The sequence below is a fragment of the Rutilus rutilus genome (assembly GCF_951802725.1).
Source record: "Rutilus rutilus genome assembly, chromosome: 7".
Taxonomy (NCBI): Eukaryota; Metazoa; Chordata; class Actinopteri; order Cypriniformes; family Leuciscidae; genus Rutilus; species Rutilus rutilus.
The window spans coordinates 33,666,943-33,684,579 of NC_140221.1; the positions used below are offsets into that span (position 1 = coordinate 33,666,943).

Consider the following 17,637-nt stretch of genomic DNA (forward strand, 5'->3'; position numbering starts at 1 on the left):
AGGATAAGCTAGTCTCAAATTCCATTACAAAGAGAAAAGGGTGCACATTAGACTTTTATGAATTTTAGTGTCTTTGTGGCCAGCTACTGTTCCTTTGATGGGATGCCAGTTTGGTACATAACAGATGGTCTCCCCAAACGTATCCACCCTAGAGTTGTACACTCAACAGCAATGGGAACAGGACATGCAGGTAAAATCCTTGTGTGTACACTCATTCTTGAAGTAACCGGGTCATAACATATCTTTACATTCATACCTTGAGTTCTGATTGAGTTCCTGTGAAATGTCATCTACCATGTCGTTTTCTGACGCTTCGTGGGCCATCGCCTTACAGAGCTTACAGGCAACCAGTGCTTTAGCCATGGCCTCCTCGCCATGCTGCCAGAAGAACAGGGCCATCTTCTGCCGTTTCATCAGCACTGCCCAAACCATCAGCTCATGGAATGGGAAATGGAAATGATTGATTTCTGGGTCATCCAGGTCAATGTCTACTTCCTCTTCTCGCTTCCGTGTGGTCTTCTGACGTCCTCGCCTAATGGGCATGTCATCCTATCATGGAAAAGATTAAAAAAATATACATAATAATAATAATATTTTTTCCTTTATAATAATAGTAATAACCACATTCAGAATATAACTATAGGTACTTTATTGTCCTATTTTGCCCTAGTTTTGTAATGATACAAATAATATAAAGAGCAAATAGGACAATAAAGTAGCTGTATTTATAGTCAAAATGTGGTGGTTATTATTAGTAGTAAGAGTAAACACAAATGTAAGATAATTGTAGGTAATTATAAAAAACCTCTGAACATGCATTACAAGGAGCATTTTCATTGTGAATCTTTATTACTTGAATCCAAAGAAGAACTTAAAGAAAGCGTTTCAGTGAAATTCATTTGGGATTTTAAAATTAAGAAATAAATCTCACCTCCATCCCAAGCAGCTTCAGGGCTTTTGGCTACAACACACACAAAAATAAAAACATATACAGGACAAAAATATCAAGACACGTTAGATTTGATTTATGCATTTCCCAAATTGTTTTAGCATCCTTCTGGTGCACATGTAAAAACATGGCATGTTCAATGAGTAGATAGGATTCTTCACGCTTTGCAATAATAAATTTAGAGCATCTCTCTGGTGGCACCACAGATGTCTGATCTATTTCAAGCCTATACAGCCGCATACGTAGAAAGATGTATGTGTTTATGTTCATGTAAGATAAAATGTACACACAATATTGAAGTGCATGCATAGATTCATGAATACACCCTCTCAGACATCATGTACTGGCAAACTACAGATAGGATGCTCATGTGACATTGGCATGATGGAGCAGCGATGTTTCATGTACTCTCAGTAACCCAGGTTGCACTCTCTGAAATCTGTTGTGCGTCAGAGGGCTGAGATTTGTGGTTTAGATGCCTGAGCCTTCAGAGGAGTTAAAAATGTGTGAGAAAATTAGATATCATCCAGGTGTCAGTGGCTTGAGAATTTGTCTTGATGCCTGTTTACTCTGAAGTGCCGCTATATGGAAATTTGCTCTGCACCGAGTATTTAGCTTGTGCTAGTTCCATATGCCATCTCTGTGGTAGCTCAGATGGGAAATATTTTTTTTCCCCAGGTGAGTCATGCTGATAGAAACTCGACACATCAAATTACATTGGAATTTTTTTTCATTAATGCGAACCTGAGAGAATAATTTTGTGTTTGAAAAGCAATAACACTTTATTATAGTGTTATTTAGACAGCAGAAGTGATTGCCTATTTAAATGGGTCATCACTTAACTACAAAGATGTTAAAATTGAAGCAAATATATAAAAAAGACTTTCATAATTTGCATATTTTAAGAATTTCGTTTAAAAAAAATGTATAAGAAAATATTAAAGTTTTGAGAATAACATTAAACAAAATACAGTCAAAAGTTAAAATTAAACAATTTTCTTTAAATATTTCTACTTTATTCATAGAATACTACACTCTTAAAGGCACAATATTTAAGTTTCACCGCTAGAGGTCGCAAAACAATAAGAATAGGCGTAGCTTGATAACGCTGTGAATGAGTATTGTCATATTCACCTCCACAGTTGATGGAAAGCAATCCGACGGGACTACGGCAGAAATCGTGTTCATGGGTGAGCTAATGTAAAGTTTTATTAACATTACTGTGGTAAGAAGCCGGGCAGGGCCGAGAGGCTGGGACATTTTACGTTGCTGTATTTATTATGCTTATATGCCGCAGTCAGCAGCTGTTGCTCCTTTCGTTTTGTTGTTTGTTTATTTTATGATTAAAGTTAGTTCCCTTTCGAGAGGTCTCTCATATTGCTAGCTTACGCTATGGGAAAACTCCTTTTCTTAAGAAAATTGAAGCCAAATTTTTTGTGTCAGCTGCACAGCAGACACAGATGAGCGCCAGCGCGGTTATTGGCTGTGCTGCAGCAACTGCACGAACCTATTGCAAGGCGGCTCAGACACGCAAACCAATCAGGGCACTTTGCGCCCTGGCACGTCAGAGCCCGCCAGAATGGACGTGGCTTATGGCTATATAAGCACCCATTCCTCGCCTAGGAACTTCAGATTTAATCTCCTTCAGCGAACTCACCACTTCGCTGATCTACGGATAGAAGCCTTCTCGCCGCCGTCGAAAAGCCTTCAGACGAACAAGCAGCTGCATCGCAGTTCTGAGCCCGCTTTTCTGCAGTGCCATCCGGCGTGCCATATCCTTTAAACGCACAAGTGTGTTCGCCACTGCGTCACACTTTTTCTAAAAGATAAATTTCCAAGGCGTTGTTTCAAATGCTTCGCACTACCTGCGCCTCGTGCAGAGTCGCAGGTCGGTGGAGACCGTCACATCCTCTGCGCTTCCTGTCTGGGCCGTGACCACACGGAAGCTGCATTCGCCAAGGGCTCTCTGCGAGCGGCAGGTCTCGTCTCTTTTGGGGCATTGGACGAGGATGAAGAGAAGGATGACAGCCTTTCCATCGCTGCATCCGACTGCGACGAGTGGGCGGGTTCCGTTTCCGGCCCCGCACCTTCAACACAAGCCAGCGCGAGAACGAGCATTGATGCAGAGCTTCTCCGCATGCTGATCAGGACCGTCGAAGAGTCCACGCGCAGCAGGGTAGATCAGTGGTTCCTGCAGGGGTGCCGATAGGCCCCTCAGCAGAGAACCGCCCCCTTCTTCCCAGAAGTGCATGACGAGCTGACGAAGTCATGGAAAGCACCACACTCAGCTCGCTTGAAGCCTACCTTCTCCTCAGCGCTCTCCAATGTGGACAGCGCGATGGAGAAAGGCTACGAGGCGATTCCTCCCCTTGAGGAAGTGGTGGCCGCTGACCTCTGCCCGCTACAGGATGGAAGGCCAAAGCGTCACATCCGTCCAAGCCTTGCCGTGCCACTTCAGCTCTCGCTGGCCGCGCATACGCCGCCGCTGGCCAAGCTGCTTCGGCGCATCACACCATTGCTTTCCTCCAGGTGTTTCAGGCCAAACTTCTCCGCTCATTGGACGAGTCTGGTCCTGAAACGGAAGCTTTCATGGACCTGCGTAGCGCCACAGACCTGGCCCTGTGAGCAACAAAATCGACAGGCCAGGCGATCGGACGAAGCATGGCAAACTTGACGGTGCTTGAGCGGCACCTTTGGCTGAATTTGACTGACATGAAGGAGGCAAACAGGGCAGCTTTTCTTGATTCCCCTATCTCCACCACCGGTCTGTTCGGCCCAGTGGTCAAGGGTTTTGTGGAGCATTATTCTGAGGCTCAGAAAGCGTCGATGGCTATGCGTCACTTCCTCCCGAAGTGTTCCAGCTCTGCTTCGAGCCGCCACAAGAAGGCGCCACCTCCTCAGCAGGTAAAATCAGCACCTCCGGTCTCTCAGCCCCGCCCAGCGGCTGAAGTCCGTCACCACTCTCGCTCTGCAAAGCGCCAGCAGTTCCCTGAGAGGCGGGCCCCCGACCCAGGATCGTGTTGGACCCCGAGCCTCGCAAGCCTTCCTAGCCATAGGAAGAAAGAGGGAGAGTTTGAGGCCCCCCCGATATCTAAAATACCACCATGTCCTGGTCCGGACGGACAACATGGCAGTGGTGTCTTACATAAATCGCCAGGGTGGTCTCAGGTCAAACAACCTGGACATCATGGCCAAGAGTCTCATTCTATGGGCTCAGCATAACCTGCGCTCGCTGAGGGCGGCGCATGTGCCAAGAATTGGGGTGCGGATATGCTATCCAGAGACAATGTTCCCCCAGGGGAATGGTCTCTTCACTCACAGACCGTTCAGCTGATTTGGAGCATCTTCGGCGAGGCAGAGGTCGACCTCTTCACCTCAGAAGACAACGCTCGTTGCCAAACATTTTTTACAAAGAGCAGGGCCGCCCGCTGTATGCATTTCCTCCGGTCACGATGCTACCACAGGTCATCGAACGGATCAGGGAGAGCAAGTGTGCAGTGCTACTAATAGCCCCCCTCTGGAAGACCAAGTTATGGTTCTCCGAGTTGGCGCATCTGCTGGAAACAGCCCCATGGCCGACACCGTTGAGAAGAGATCTCCTCACGCAGGCAAACAGGATGATTTGGCATCCCCGTCCCGACTTGTGGGCCCTCCATGTATGGCCCCTCAACGGGTACCCGGGTGTCTCCCAGATAGGGTGCTGAAAAGCATCACTGAAGCAAGAAATTACGCTCAGAAATTGCTAGTGTTTTCTGGCTGGTGCACAGCACAGAGCCTGGACCCCTACTCGTGCGAAGTACCAAGTGTACTCGCCTTCTTGCAAGAGCTCTTGGATGCTGGTTGCACCCCCTCCACGCTCAAAGTGTATGTGGCGGCCATAATAGCATCTCACGCTCTTGTGGCCGGAAAACCACTAGGAAGAAACAACCTCATTGTGCGCTTCCTTAAAGGGGCAAGGAGGCTAAACCCTCCACGACCCCCCTCTGTGCCTATCTGGGACCTCTCTACGGTCCTAGACATGAAGGGTACCCCATTCGAGCCGCTTCGGTCTGTGGACCTGAAGCATCTTACGCTCAAAACCGCTCTCTTACTGGAGCTCGCGTCAGTCAAGCGAGTGGGCGATTTGCAAGCGCTATCAGTAAGCGCTTCCTGCCTTGAGTTTGGGCCTAACGACTCCAGAGTCGTCCTTAAGCAGAGGCACGGTTATGTTCCTAAAGTGCTCTCTACTCCATTCAGAGCACAGGTTATTTCGCATGTAGCTCTTCTCTCGCCAGACGACGAAAGAGATGCAAATTTACTCTGCCCTGTCAGGGCTCTCAGAGTTTATCTGGAGCGTTCTGCCTCGTTCAGACAGTCGGAACAGCTCTTTGTATGCTTTGGCGGCCACACTAAAGGGCTCGCCGTCACAAAGCAGAGATTATCGCGCTGGATAGTGGACGCTACAGCGCTGGCTTATGAGTCTAAGGGCCTTCATTGACCCTTAGGCGTCAGAGCTCATTCCATGAGAGGTATGGCCTCGTCGTGGGCTTGGTCAAGTGGAATACCTATTGAAGATATCTGTGCGGTGGCCGGCTGGGCCTCGCCGTCCACATTTATGAGATTTTATAACTTGGAAGTGCCCACTTTGCAAGCAAGGGTTCTTTTGGTATAAAGTGTAAAACACATCCCACTAAGCCATAGGGCTCGATACTTGTCTGCTTCCGGCTACTTGAACTAAGGTTCTTATATATATTCCCTATATGAAGCTCGTCAGGGGAATTATTATAGTATTATATTATAGTATATAATATTTTCTATAGTATAAAAGCCTAATTTCTGTAGCATTTCTTACCTGAATATACTACTGTATACCCTCCTGAAAAACTTAAAGCCGTGTTTATTTAATCTTTCTTTATTCTATTGCATTTATTTATGCTGTTGTTTGAATTTTGTTTATTTGTTCTTTTTACTTGTTTTTTCAGTGGTAGTAGAAAAGTAGATTTTTTTATTTGTATATGCTGTCAATTATAGGTCTTTGATAGAAAATCGGAATTAGCAAAAATCGGTATCGGCAAAATCGGTATCAGCAGGTCACACGGCCAAGAAAATTGCAATCGGTGCATCTCTAATTTTTTTTTTTTTTTTTTTTTTTTTTTTTTTACCTTTATTTAACCAGGAAAGTACTCGTTGAGATTAAAAAACTAATGGAGTGAGGCTGGTGGCGTGAGTGCTAATGAGCATCACCTGTGCGCCACACCAGTCTCGAGTCACATGGAGGAGTTCCGGAAGGATAAAAGCAGGAGAGAAAGCAGTGCAAGACGAGAGAGGACCAGGCCTGGACTTTATGTTGTTGTTTTGTTTTAGTATAAGCGGCACTTGTCCGCATATTACATATTAAATCCCATACCTTTAATCTCTAAAAATTTATATGACTATTTTATTCTCACATTACAAATGTATTCTTATAACATAACGATTATATTTTAGTAACATAACAACTTTATATTACTTCGTTCTTGAAATCTTAGTTTGGTATGATGCTGATTTAGAGCTACATGCCATTTTTTAAAGGGTCAATAACATACTCTTTTGGGTCCAAAAAGGTTGTGATAGAGGGTCCGAAATCTCTTCCTGGTGTAATTGCAGCGATAGGCTCCGCCCATGAGGTATTCAATTACCAATCCGATGTCAATCAGGCTGATGCGGTAGTCAGGGGGCAGGTTACCCTGTAAACAAAAAGGTTATTAATGGCAACACTGAACCCATGCTAACAGTTATGGCTATGAAAATGGCAAACGGTAAAGTCAGACACGAAACACGTACTCAACTACATACACACCCATCCACTCTCACTCCACAAACACACTGACATATTGCTAGAAGGAATCAAGATAATTGAAGAAGATTGTCTGATTCACCTTGAGGTAGATCCAACTGAACCCTGGATATTCTTGCTTGGAAAGAACACACAAGGTCAGTGAGACAGAATCATATTAAAGGGACAAACATCCCACTGAGACCAAGCAAGTCTAGAATTAGGGTTTGGTGCCATATTGAACTGACCGTGAAAACAATAAGCCTCTCCCCCCCCCCCAAAAAAACAACAACAAAAAAACCCAATAGAGAGTCAGACAGAGTGTAGGAGAGAGAAAGTGATTAAAATAAAGAGAGAATGGAGTCTAATAATGGGCGGGACAAAGAAAGACCAGGGGGAAGTGATAAGAAGCAATTCCTCAGCTGTTAATTTAATGATGTAACTCATCTTCAGGTTTATGCCGACATTAGTGAGCTTTTCCAATTAGAGACTCCTTATCAGGGTGTCGAGATTTTTGATTGTAAGACTTAACAACATGAAGAGAACATGAAGTCCTAAGATTCTTCCTTTCATTAGATCTATGGGCCAAATCTCTCTTAGCAAAATGACATCCCACATCCAGCCTTCAGGCTATGATAACTAGGCTCTGCTCTGGTTCTGTAATTATCAACGCAGAGCCACCATGGATCTTCTAAGCTGGGCTAATTACTTCAACCTCAGCAAATACCACCATATGCACAATGTGATGCTGCATTTCATTTGTAAAGACATTTTGTACTACAGTAGAGTAAGTTCATGTGAAATCAAAAGACATTTTAACATGTTATTCTCCAGTGACAAGCGTTTTGAGCCTTCAAAGTATAGTATACAAAGAGAAGACTAAATTAAAACCTTATGGTACCTGCATTGATTCTTTTCTATTTTTTAAGTGAAAATTGCAGTATGCACAAATGTCACTGCAAGACCACGAAAATCACGAGAGTGCAAAAAGAAAGTAACCATGCACCCCATTATGTCTCGGAAATGCACTTATGAATAGTAATTAATAAAAAGAAAAACAAACTATACACGACTCGAGCAACCTAAGAAGCATCAAACCAGTTGTTCTGACTGTTTTATAGTCTGAAAATCACTGAAAAAAGCAGAGGACAGACAGAAACAAAATAAGCAACTAATTCACCCAATCTCTCTGTTAGGCTAAGAAGCAGGAAAGACACCTTTGCTGAATATGCAACAGAAATCTAACACTAATCTACAACTTACACACACTCTCTCTAACATCCACTCACACACATGCATACAGAAACACACGCACACACAGACGCATGCACAGTGAATGCTTACCTTTTTCACATCTCTGACAAGGTGGTACAAGGTGTTGGATGGACCATGCCTCTGTTTAAGACAAACAGACACAAATTTAACCTTCAATAATCAATTACTTCAATTACCTTTGAACGGAAGTATATATATATATATATATATATATATATATATATATATATATATATATATATATATATATATATATATATATATATATATATATATACACTCACCTAAAGGATTATTAGGAACACCATACTAATACTGTGTTTGACCCCCTTTCGCCTTCAGAACTGCCTTAATTCTATGTGGCATTGATTCAACAAGGTGCTGAAAGCAGTCTTTAGAAATGTTGGCCCATATTGATAGGATAGCATCTTGCAGTTGATGGAGATTTGTGGGATGCACATCCAGGGCACGAAGCTCCCGTTCCACCACATCCCAAAGATGCTCTATTGGGTTGAGATCTGGTGACTGTGGGGGCCATTTTAGTACAGTGAACTCATTGTCATGTTCAAGAAACCAATTTGAAATGATTCGAGCTTTGTGACATGGTGCATTATCCTGCTGGAAGTAGCCATCAGAGGATGGGTAGTGGTCATAAAGGGATGGACATAGTCAGAAACAATGCTCAGGTAGGCTGTGGCATTTAAACGATGCCCAATTGGCACTAAGGGGCCTAAAGTGTGCCAAGAAAACATCCCCCACACCATTACACCACCACCACCAGCCTGCACAGTGGTAACAAGGCATGATGGATCCATGTTCTCATTCTGTTTACGCCAAAATCTGACTCTACCATCTGAATGTCTCAACAGAAATCGAGACTCATCAGACCAGGCAACATTTTTCCAGTCTTCAACTGTCCAATTTTGGTGAGCTTGTGCAAATTGTAGCCTCTTTTTCCTATTTGTAGTGGAGATGAGTGGTACCTGGTGGGGTCTTCTGCTGTTGTAGCCCATCCGCCTCAAGGTTGTGCGTGTTGTGGCTTCACAAATGCTTTGCTGCATACCTCGGTTGTAACGAGTGGTTATTTCAGTCAAAGTTGCTCTTCTATCAGCTTGAATCAGTCTGCCCATTCTCCTCTGACCTCTAGCATCAACAAGGCATTTTCACCCACAGGACTGCCACATACTGGATGTTTTTCCCTTTTCACACCATTCTTTGTAAACCCTAGAAATGGTTGTGCGTGAAAATCCCAGTAACTGAGCAGATTGTGAAATACTCAGACTGGCCCGTCTGGCACCAACTACCATGCCACGCTCAAAATTGCTTAAATCACCTTTCTTTCCCATTCTGACATTCAGTTTGGAGTTCAGGAGATTGTCTTGACCAGGACCACACCCCTAAATGCATTGAAGCAACTGCCATGTGATTGGTTGATTAGATAATTGCATTAATGAGAAATTGAACAGGTGTTCCTAATAATCCTTTAGGTGAGTGTATATATCAAAAGCACTATAAAAATAGTAATACTGTGAAATATTATTAAAATTTAAAATAACAGTTTTCTATTAAAATATGTTTTAAAATGTATAATTTATTCCTGTTATGGCAAAGCTGAATTTTCAGCAGTCATTAATCTAGTCTTCGGCGTCACATGATCCCCAAAAAAAAAAAAAATGCTGATTTGGTGCTTGAAAACAGTGTGCTGCTTAATATTTTGTGGAAACCGTGATACATTTTTTCAGGATTCTTTGATGAACAGAAAGCTACATTACCGTATTATAGAGCTCTTCAAGTCTGGACAGTGTCAGGAAACGGTGCATGCTCACTCCGTTCTCAATCAACAGCTTCACAAAGTCCACTCTGTCCAGAACCAGTGCGTCCAGCATAGATTGCTCTAGAGAGCCCACCTGACCATACATAAATAAAGCTTATAGGTCCAGGACACATAGTACCCAAGCACATAATAAAACAGACATATAGGTGCACAGCAATTAATCGATTTCATGAATTTTAATCTGTTTGAAATGCAGCTACCGTGTTTAATTAGAGTCAGAGGTACACAGAAGTGATTCTCGTCCCCTCGTGCAATCAGTAAAGTATCTCTGTATCTATACCTAAATTAATTACAAGCACTCAGAGGTATGAAGTTTGTGTGAGTGGAGGATATTGCCTACAGGCCACTGCTGTCCGTAAATGAAGATCTGGCTCCGAGCAATGTCAACTCTGTTCCAGGCCAAAGCCAGGCTCAGCTGATCTGGAGCTGATGCATTGGCCCCTGGAAAGACAAGCAAAATAGCACATAATTAATGTAAATTCAACAAAACCTGGGAATATGCTAACGAGAACGTATAAAATGATGGATGAATTGTGCCTATTAAATATTACCAATTTTTCAGGCTAATGTCTTTAAAATCATTGGCATGCTTAAACACTCTCAACTCCCATTGATTTACAAGTGCTTCTCACAGTGGAGAATCCTGAGGAATTTCCGGCTCTCGCATCATTACAATGCATACCGTTATGCCAGTTTAAAAAGCTGATTCTAGAGATAAATCACAGAGGAAAGCACTCTCCAGGGTCTCTGGCACTTTGCTCCGCTCCTGCTTCAAGCTAATAAACCTTCCCCCTGAGCAGCAGGACATTTGTCTTTACTTACTCTGGCCTGGTGCTTCTTCATTTACTTTTATTAGGGTAATCTCTCCAGACACAGTCTATTAAATAGACACCTCCGTGGCTTGTCTAGGTGTCGCCATGTATTAAACCATATTTGCATAATCTCAGTTAAGTGCCAGAAAATATCCTGCCTGACTCCATTTATGAGCTGTTAAACCTAAAATACAGACATAGAGGCCTGTAATACCTGAAAGTGTCCATATGGGGCAATTTATGCTTTTGTATTTCATGTTGTATTGAGTTACTATATTGACGCTGGTGAAACAAGTCCTCAGCAACAGGAAGGCGCTGTATCAGCAGAGATTGGTCACATAATTACGTTTAATTAAGTCTCCGAGGATGAGCTTTAATTGCTGTTTTCTGCTGCTTTGAACTTTATCAGAGGTTAGCTTTATTTTTTCGCTTTAATTTCACACTACATCACAATAAATCTTGAGACTTGCCTTCTCACACCATGTGTGCATGCCATTTTGCCAGATCTGAAGAAAAAAATGTCACCTCAAAAGTAACCTCTTATGGCATGGCTAATACTGAGCTACTGATAAAAGCATGATACTAGATAAACTTGCATGTTTTCAGTAATTAGCATATCATACACTCTCTAAATCAGCAATCAAATGATTCGCTTATTTTGCTATAAATAAATGTAAGGTAACAAGAATCATACATTTTAAAATCAATGCTAGTGTCAGGGATATAAATATGGCCTAAATTGGTATCTCACAGAAAACTTTTTCAATGGCTTTATTGGATAGGACAGTGTAGAGATCAGACAGGAAAGCACAGGGTAGAGAGAGAGAAACGGGATCGCCAAATGACCTCAAGCCTGGAATCAAACTCGGGTTGCCGGAGGCGCAGTTGTGCTATGTCGGAGCGCTGCCCATGAGGCTATCAGCTCCAACTCTCACAGAAAACTTCTATATATTGAAAAAATAAATAGAATAAAATATGTAACACTGGACTACACTAACATATATGTAATAGGGGTCACTGTTAGTTCCCTTTCAGAACAGTGAAACTGTCCCTCACTGTAAAAAAATTCTAACCCTTCCAAATCAAAAATTTCAAGTGACCGATAACATCTAAATTTTTCAATTGGCCCAAGTGAAATTCTGTAAATTTCAATTGGCCCAAGTGAAAATCTGTCAATTTAATTTTATAATTTACAGAATTTCACTTGGGCCAATTGAAAAATTTAGATGTTATCGGTCACTTGAAATTTTTGATTTGGGAGGGTTAGAAATTTTTTACAGTGCTTGTATAATTATACTTAATTGGCATTAACTGCTTGTGCGAACTCAAAAATACAACATAATATCTGTTCTTTGACTATGAACCAACTGATATATGTCCCTTATACATTCATTAAGGGAAAATGAGAGAGCTGGGAACTGCATGAGTAAATCATTCTTTAGATGCGCTGGAAAGTACTATGAATTATGCAAGAGCAATGCTGCTGGCTTTCAGAGCAACACATGGAGCTCTCGGAGGAAAGGCTTCACTGGAATCCCATCTTTTGAAAGGGATTTAAAAGTGGGTCTTAAGAAGCATAACCAGTAGAGCTTGCATTTTGTTCACTCCTCTCAGTGGCAAATGTCCTGTTAACCTGGCGATTGCGGGCACTGAAAGTCGGTGGGCGGTAAAAGGGAAATTAGTGTGTGATCAGAAAAAGTCCGATCTCTGCTCCACAACTTGAAACACAAGATGTTTCAGATGGCCTTCATCGTTCTTTTACAACCATCAATCATTATTTAAACCAGGGGTCTTCAAACATTTTCAATCCATTGACCAATTGTTGGATAGAAAGACAGAGCAGGCACTTTGTTACATATCGTATAAAACTGAGTTGTACATTCTACAACACAGTGGTTTCTTAACTACTACTAGAAGGCAAGGGTTACCTCACCAATCCCCTCCAAACTGCACCCCTACTAGAGGGCCTCAACAAACATCCAGGGGGGCCCCAATATCTTGTAACATTATTTAAAATTTCTTATAATTAAAAAATCACAAACAATAAAGATGTACAGCATTAAACTGACATCATATTTTCGAGTTTTTTTATTTCAACAGAGGTACCAGAGTGACATATCAGCTAAGATAAGAGGGCCTTGGTATTGTCTCGGTCTGAGTCAAAATAAACCACTGCTATTACGTATTTATGTACTGTATATCAAAAAGTCATAATCATTACTGGAGTAGTTATGTACTTGCACATTGCAATTTTACTTTTTTTTACATTAATAAGGGAGACACGTTGTAACAATTATCTACTCTAAACTATTTTAGCTTTGGTTGAATTTTATACAGTATTTTTGTTTACTTCTTAATCTGCTTTTTTCTCTGCAAAATTCAGTTTAAAATGAAAGGATATACGAGCGGATCCCCACAGATGCATATGAGTATCCACAAATGTACAAATATACCTTTCAGAAGAGCTGTTAAAATAGCCAGATCAATGTCCTGGTGTCCCTCTGATCCCATTCGAAACACTGTTATCTGAGAAAGAGAGATATTGCATTATTGCTGGCATCACATGAACATCACAACTGTTTGAGTATGAGCATGATAAAAACAAATCCAATCATGGTGTGATAATAGCTTAGTGTCTTGCCCTTATAGTGAAGAGAAGTGACAATGCGCTGCATGCACTGCCATAACCAGAACAGTGTTTGCAGTTCTGTAAACACTGAAACGTCGCATGTGAAGGGCACCTTGTGGCTTCATATGCAATGCATTCTGAATTCCAGAACATATAGAGTACAGGCCATTAATCTAACGCCTGTCATTTGAACAATCCACCTTTGTTTCAGTAGCATTTTCCATCTGTGTCTGGTATGGACTAATGAACTTATCTGTGGAAGTGGGAGGATTGGTTCAGCCTAATGTCAATAATGTTTTCATTTTCATCCCCCAAGCAACCATGAAATGATGGCACATTTAGAGTGTGTGAGCTTGAGAGGTGGTGGCGGTGGAATAAAGAATTGGAGCACTTCAGCGAGCTTAAATAACAGAACATATAATCCTTCAAAATGTCTTATAGATCAGAACTGATGAATAAACGAATGGTGCTATGCTTATGTCTTGTGTGTGGTGTGGTTCTGTGTGCACTATGAAATAATTTTGCTGTTGAAACTGGAGAGTAAATGGAATGTGATCAAATCGAACAAGCACTTCATCTCCTCTACAAAGAGTATAGTGACGGCCAATTACTGACGTGTCAGTTATTGATGACCCTGTTACTGTGGAGGTGACCCAACTCTGTGTGTGTGTGTGTGTGTGTGTGTGTGTGTTCTTTTTGTATGTGTGTGACTCCAACCAGTCAACCTTAAAGGGATATTCTCCCAAGAGTGACAATGTACTTCTGTGAGTGAAACACACACACACACACACACACACACACACACACACACACACACACACACACACACACACACACACACACATACGCACGCACACTTGAAGAATGTTTCTAAGAATGATTTTCATTGTGTGAAGGAAAAAAAAAATTATACAGGTTTGGATTGACATGAGGTTGAGTAATTCATGACAAAATGTACAACTATCTGTTTAAATTCAACGCACATCACTCAAACACAGCAGGAAAGTGATTCAGACACTGTTAGTTCTTTTCAAAATTTCATATGCATATTGAGTACACAGCTGACCTATGGGGACATGTCTGTGATTTATAAGCCTGAAGTAGCTGAATAGAAAAAGTCAATAATGGATAATTAAATCATCTCCGTGTGCCTCAGAGCACGTTTTAACAACTAAGGCACCCATTCAATTCAGAATCTTTTTTAAAACAGGTTATGCCTCTACAAATTTTACATATAACAGACTAAAAACATGCCACAGTTAAAACCTGTTAATTGGTTAACATTAAGTTCACTTACTACTGTATATACGAGGAAAAACTGAAATAGATCTAACCTTTCATTTCATTTTACAGTAAAATACTGTTAAATGTACTAGAATTCTGTGCGACACCTCACATTTAACGGTTTTTCATTTGAATGTTTAAGGGTTTTATGTTATATCTTATGTTGATAAATGAATGTTTATTGCATTATTTTAGTGTCGTGTGCTAACATAAAAGTGTTGTATTTGTGTGCATGACACTGCAGGCACCTTCCATACATTTGTATTTACCTCAGCATGTGGAAAAGCTTCTTGTTATGAAATTTATTTTATCATGTGGCTTTCTCTTTACCACCTGTGTTAAGGTGGTTGTCTCTATTTGATAAAGGTACAAAACAGATTTTAGTTGCAGAAAATCAGCAGAAAATAGCGATTAGATTCACCGTTTGGTTTTTAAATTCTGTAAATTAGTTTTAAATAGTAAAATTTACAGGTTGTTCTGTAAACATAATTTTTATAAATATTTGCAGACATTATAGAGATAATTTAAATCCACTTTGTCTAGGCTGTCATGTCCCCACATGCTTCATATCAACCTCCATCATCCGAGTGCAAAAATGTCTTTAGTGACTTTCACCCTATTGCATTTACTCCAGTGGTTCTATAGATTTGAGAAACTGGTCACAGCAAACATTAAGACCGCTTTTCCAGTTTCCACAATATACTTTCAAGTACACACCTTCAGACACTACAGCTCCATGAACGATGGCATTACATTTGTCATCCTTATTGCACTTTGTTACCAAGACAACAAAATCTCATTTGTCAAATAATTGCTTATGTTTACTTCATCTCTGCATTGATCACAGTCTTTCCCCAGACCCTAACAAACTAGCTGTACAAGCAGGTAACTCTGTCTCAGGTAGACCTCTGGAGCAATAGCTTTGAGGCAGTAAGGATCCACAGGTATACATAACACCATGAGTGCATCACCTAATATCAGAGCAATCATTAAATCTTCATACAACGCCTCTGTTGAGGGGTTCAGCCAAAGGAAGAGGTAAGACAGCTTGCAACCTGGTGCTAGAACAACTTCTCTATTAATGCTAGTAAAAAAGAGATGATTGTTTACTTTAGATCCATGGTCTCGAGCAGTTCATTACTCGCTGCACATCAACAATGTGGTGGAGGAGATAACAGGCAGCCTTAGGTTAATGGGTGTTCACATCACCAACAAATTGTCATTGGCCCTGAATGCCTCTTCTTTGTTGAAGACTACACAACAGCACCTCAACATCCTAACAGAGCGTTCACTATGACACTGATTAAATCACTGGAGGTTGCTGCATCTGCAACTGATTGTTGGTTGCTAATAGCATTTCTCTCAGAAGCTTCTTCTGTAAAAAGGTGGTGGAAAAATGTCTGTATTCATATTGGTAGTGGCCGTGTCGCATCACTGCTCATTTGCGTACAGTTGAACGCGCTCGCAGTCGATCATGTCACATAGCTGGAGAGCTCTGCCGCCCTTGGTCACTCTTGCTAACTCATACATGCTTTACAGAACGTCCCGTAGGAATATACCTTAATCAGGTTAGCGCAATGTTTCATTTTTTAAAGGAATGAAAACAAGGCTGTGAGGGACAGAAATACAGTGTGTTCAATGGATTGTCCTATTGTTTAACAACAGACCGATTGTTCAGCTGACAAAATGTGTTTCTGGAAAAAAAAATCTTTCAGTAGACAAAAACTATTTGAAAGTTACATGACCTAGGAACTGTATACAGTTCTTTCCACAGTAAAGACTCTAATTCTTTCCCTCAAAGCCTCGTTTTTCATCTAAGCTAAATTCAATATGAACTGGAGATTTCTGTAAACAGTGTGACTTTCAGCAAAAAATATACCCCCAAAAATTATAATTATTGATATAATAAACCGAGGTCTCTTATTATTCCAACAAATTTCTGGGCCATTTTAATTTTCATACATTTCATTGTCATTGATGGAAAGTAAATAAAGTCTCTTTTGAATACAGAAAAATAAGGTTTCGTCTTTATACATTTGCACTTCTTTAAGAAAATTTGCACAATAAATTATTGAGAAATTCATTTTTTAACCATTTAACAACATTCCAAACATAATGTTTCTTAGCAGAAGTGGACAGTGAATTAATTTTTGTCTCCAACCAATAAGACATGTTTTCCCAGAAAATATCTGACTACACACAAGAAAAGATGATCAGTTGTCTCTATGTCGTAAACACTCACTTGACAGGTATATACCATTAGATATTTTAAAATTAGTTTCATTTGCTTTAGGAGCCAAAGCAAAGCTAATATACTGTGAACAAGAATATGTGGACATCATCAAAACATGCAAAGTCAGAGAGTGGGTTTAAACTTTTAATTTGAAATTGCATATTTAGAAACATATTGATGTATTGTTAGCAGGAGAATCCGCTCCAACCCTCTACAGGTGTGTCAAAGAGAGCATCCTGACCTGCTGCTGTTTTTTCTGATGCCTCAGTCAGAAAAAAACCCTGCTGTGAGTAGTGAAATAGCTCTGTCCATCAGAGGCTTGTCTTCCTGCTGTTAAAGGTTATCATTACATTGAGAGGTGTGAAATTATGTCTAGCAGCAGAATCTAGAAAAAGGCTAAGGAGTCTCTCTCTCTCCTTATACACTATTTTTAACTCTCCACTTTATTTAAATTACAGAGCTGTTATTAGGAGCACAAATGCAGGTTTTTGCTATCCTTCTCCTTTGAGGGGGCAACATTTTGTAATAGCCTTATTGGCGATGTAGTCATTTCACGTCTAAACTAGTCATCTGGCATTTCACCAATTGGGACAACACAACTTCTTCTAGGGGTTTTAATTCAAATCAATTGGAAATTTGACGCATTGTGGAATCTGTGTGTAAAATGTATCGAAACAGAGAATTTGAATGTATGTTAAAGGACGAGATGGTGTGTACAGTAAGTCTGTATCTAACGCTCATTGGAGATCTGGCGAATGCTGTTCTCGCTGTTCGGTGGATTGCTTCATGCATCAGTGAACCAGGCCCATGGGCAGACATTCATCTTC

The 17,637-nt window shown here is 41.0% G+C and overlaps 1 protein-coding gene across 5 annotated transcripts in view; it reads right to left on the bottom strand.

Annotated features, from left to right (window-relative positions):
- trpm3 (transient receptor potential cation channel, subfamily M, member 3) overlaps nucleotides 1-17,637 on the bottom strand; it is a 155,408-nt gene that overhangs the window by 19,969 nt on the left and 117,802 nt on the right. For all 5 annotated transcript variants that reach the window (XM_084412941.1, XM_084412940.1, XM_084412938.1 and 2 more), the window contains 7 exons: nucleotides 13,118-13,190; nucleotides 10,193-10,293; nucleotides 9,791-9,925; nucleotides 8,088-8,138; nucleotides 6,514-6,654; nucleotides 932-961; nucleotides 257-549 (listed from right to left, as the gene is read on the bottom strand). In XM_084412941.1, coding sequence (XP_084269067.1) covers nucleotides 257-549; nucleotides 932-961; nucleotides 6,514-6,654; nucleotides 8,088-8,138; nucleotides 9,791-9,925; nucleotides 10,193-10,293; nucleotides 13,118-13,190 — 824 coding nt within the window. The remainder of the gene's footprint in view (nucleotides 1-256; nucleotides 550-931; nucleotides 962-6,513; nucleotides 6,655-8,087; nucleotides 8,139-9,790; nucleotides 9,926-10,192; nucleotides 10,294-13,117; nucleotides 13,191-17,637) is intronic.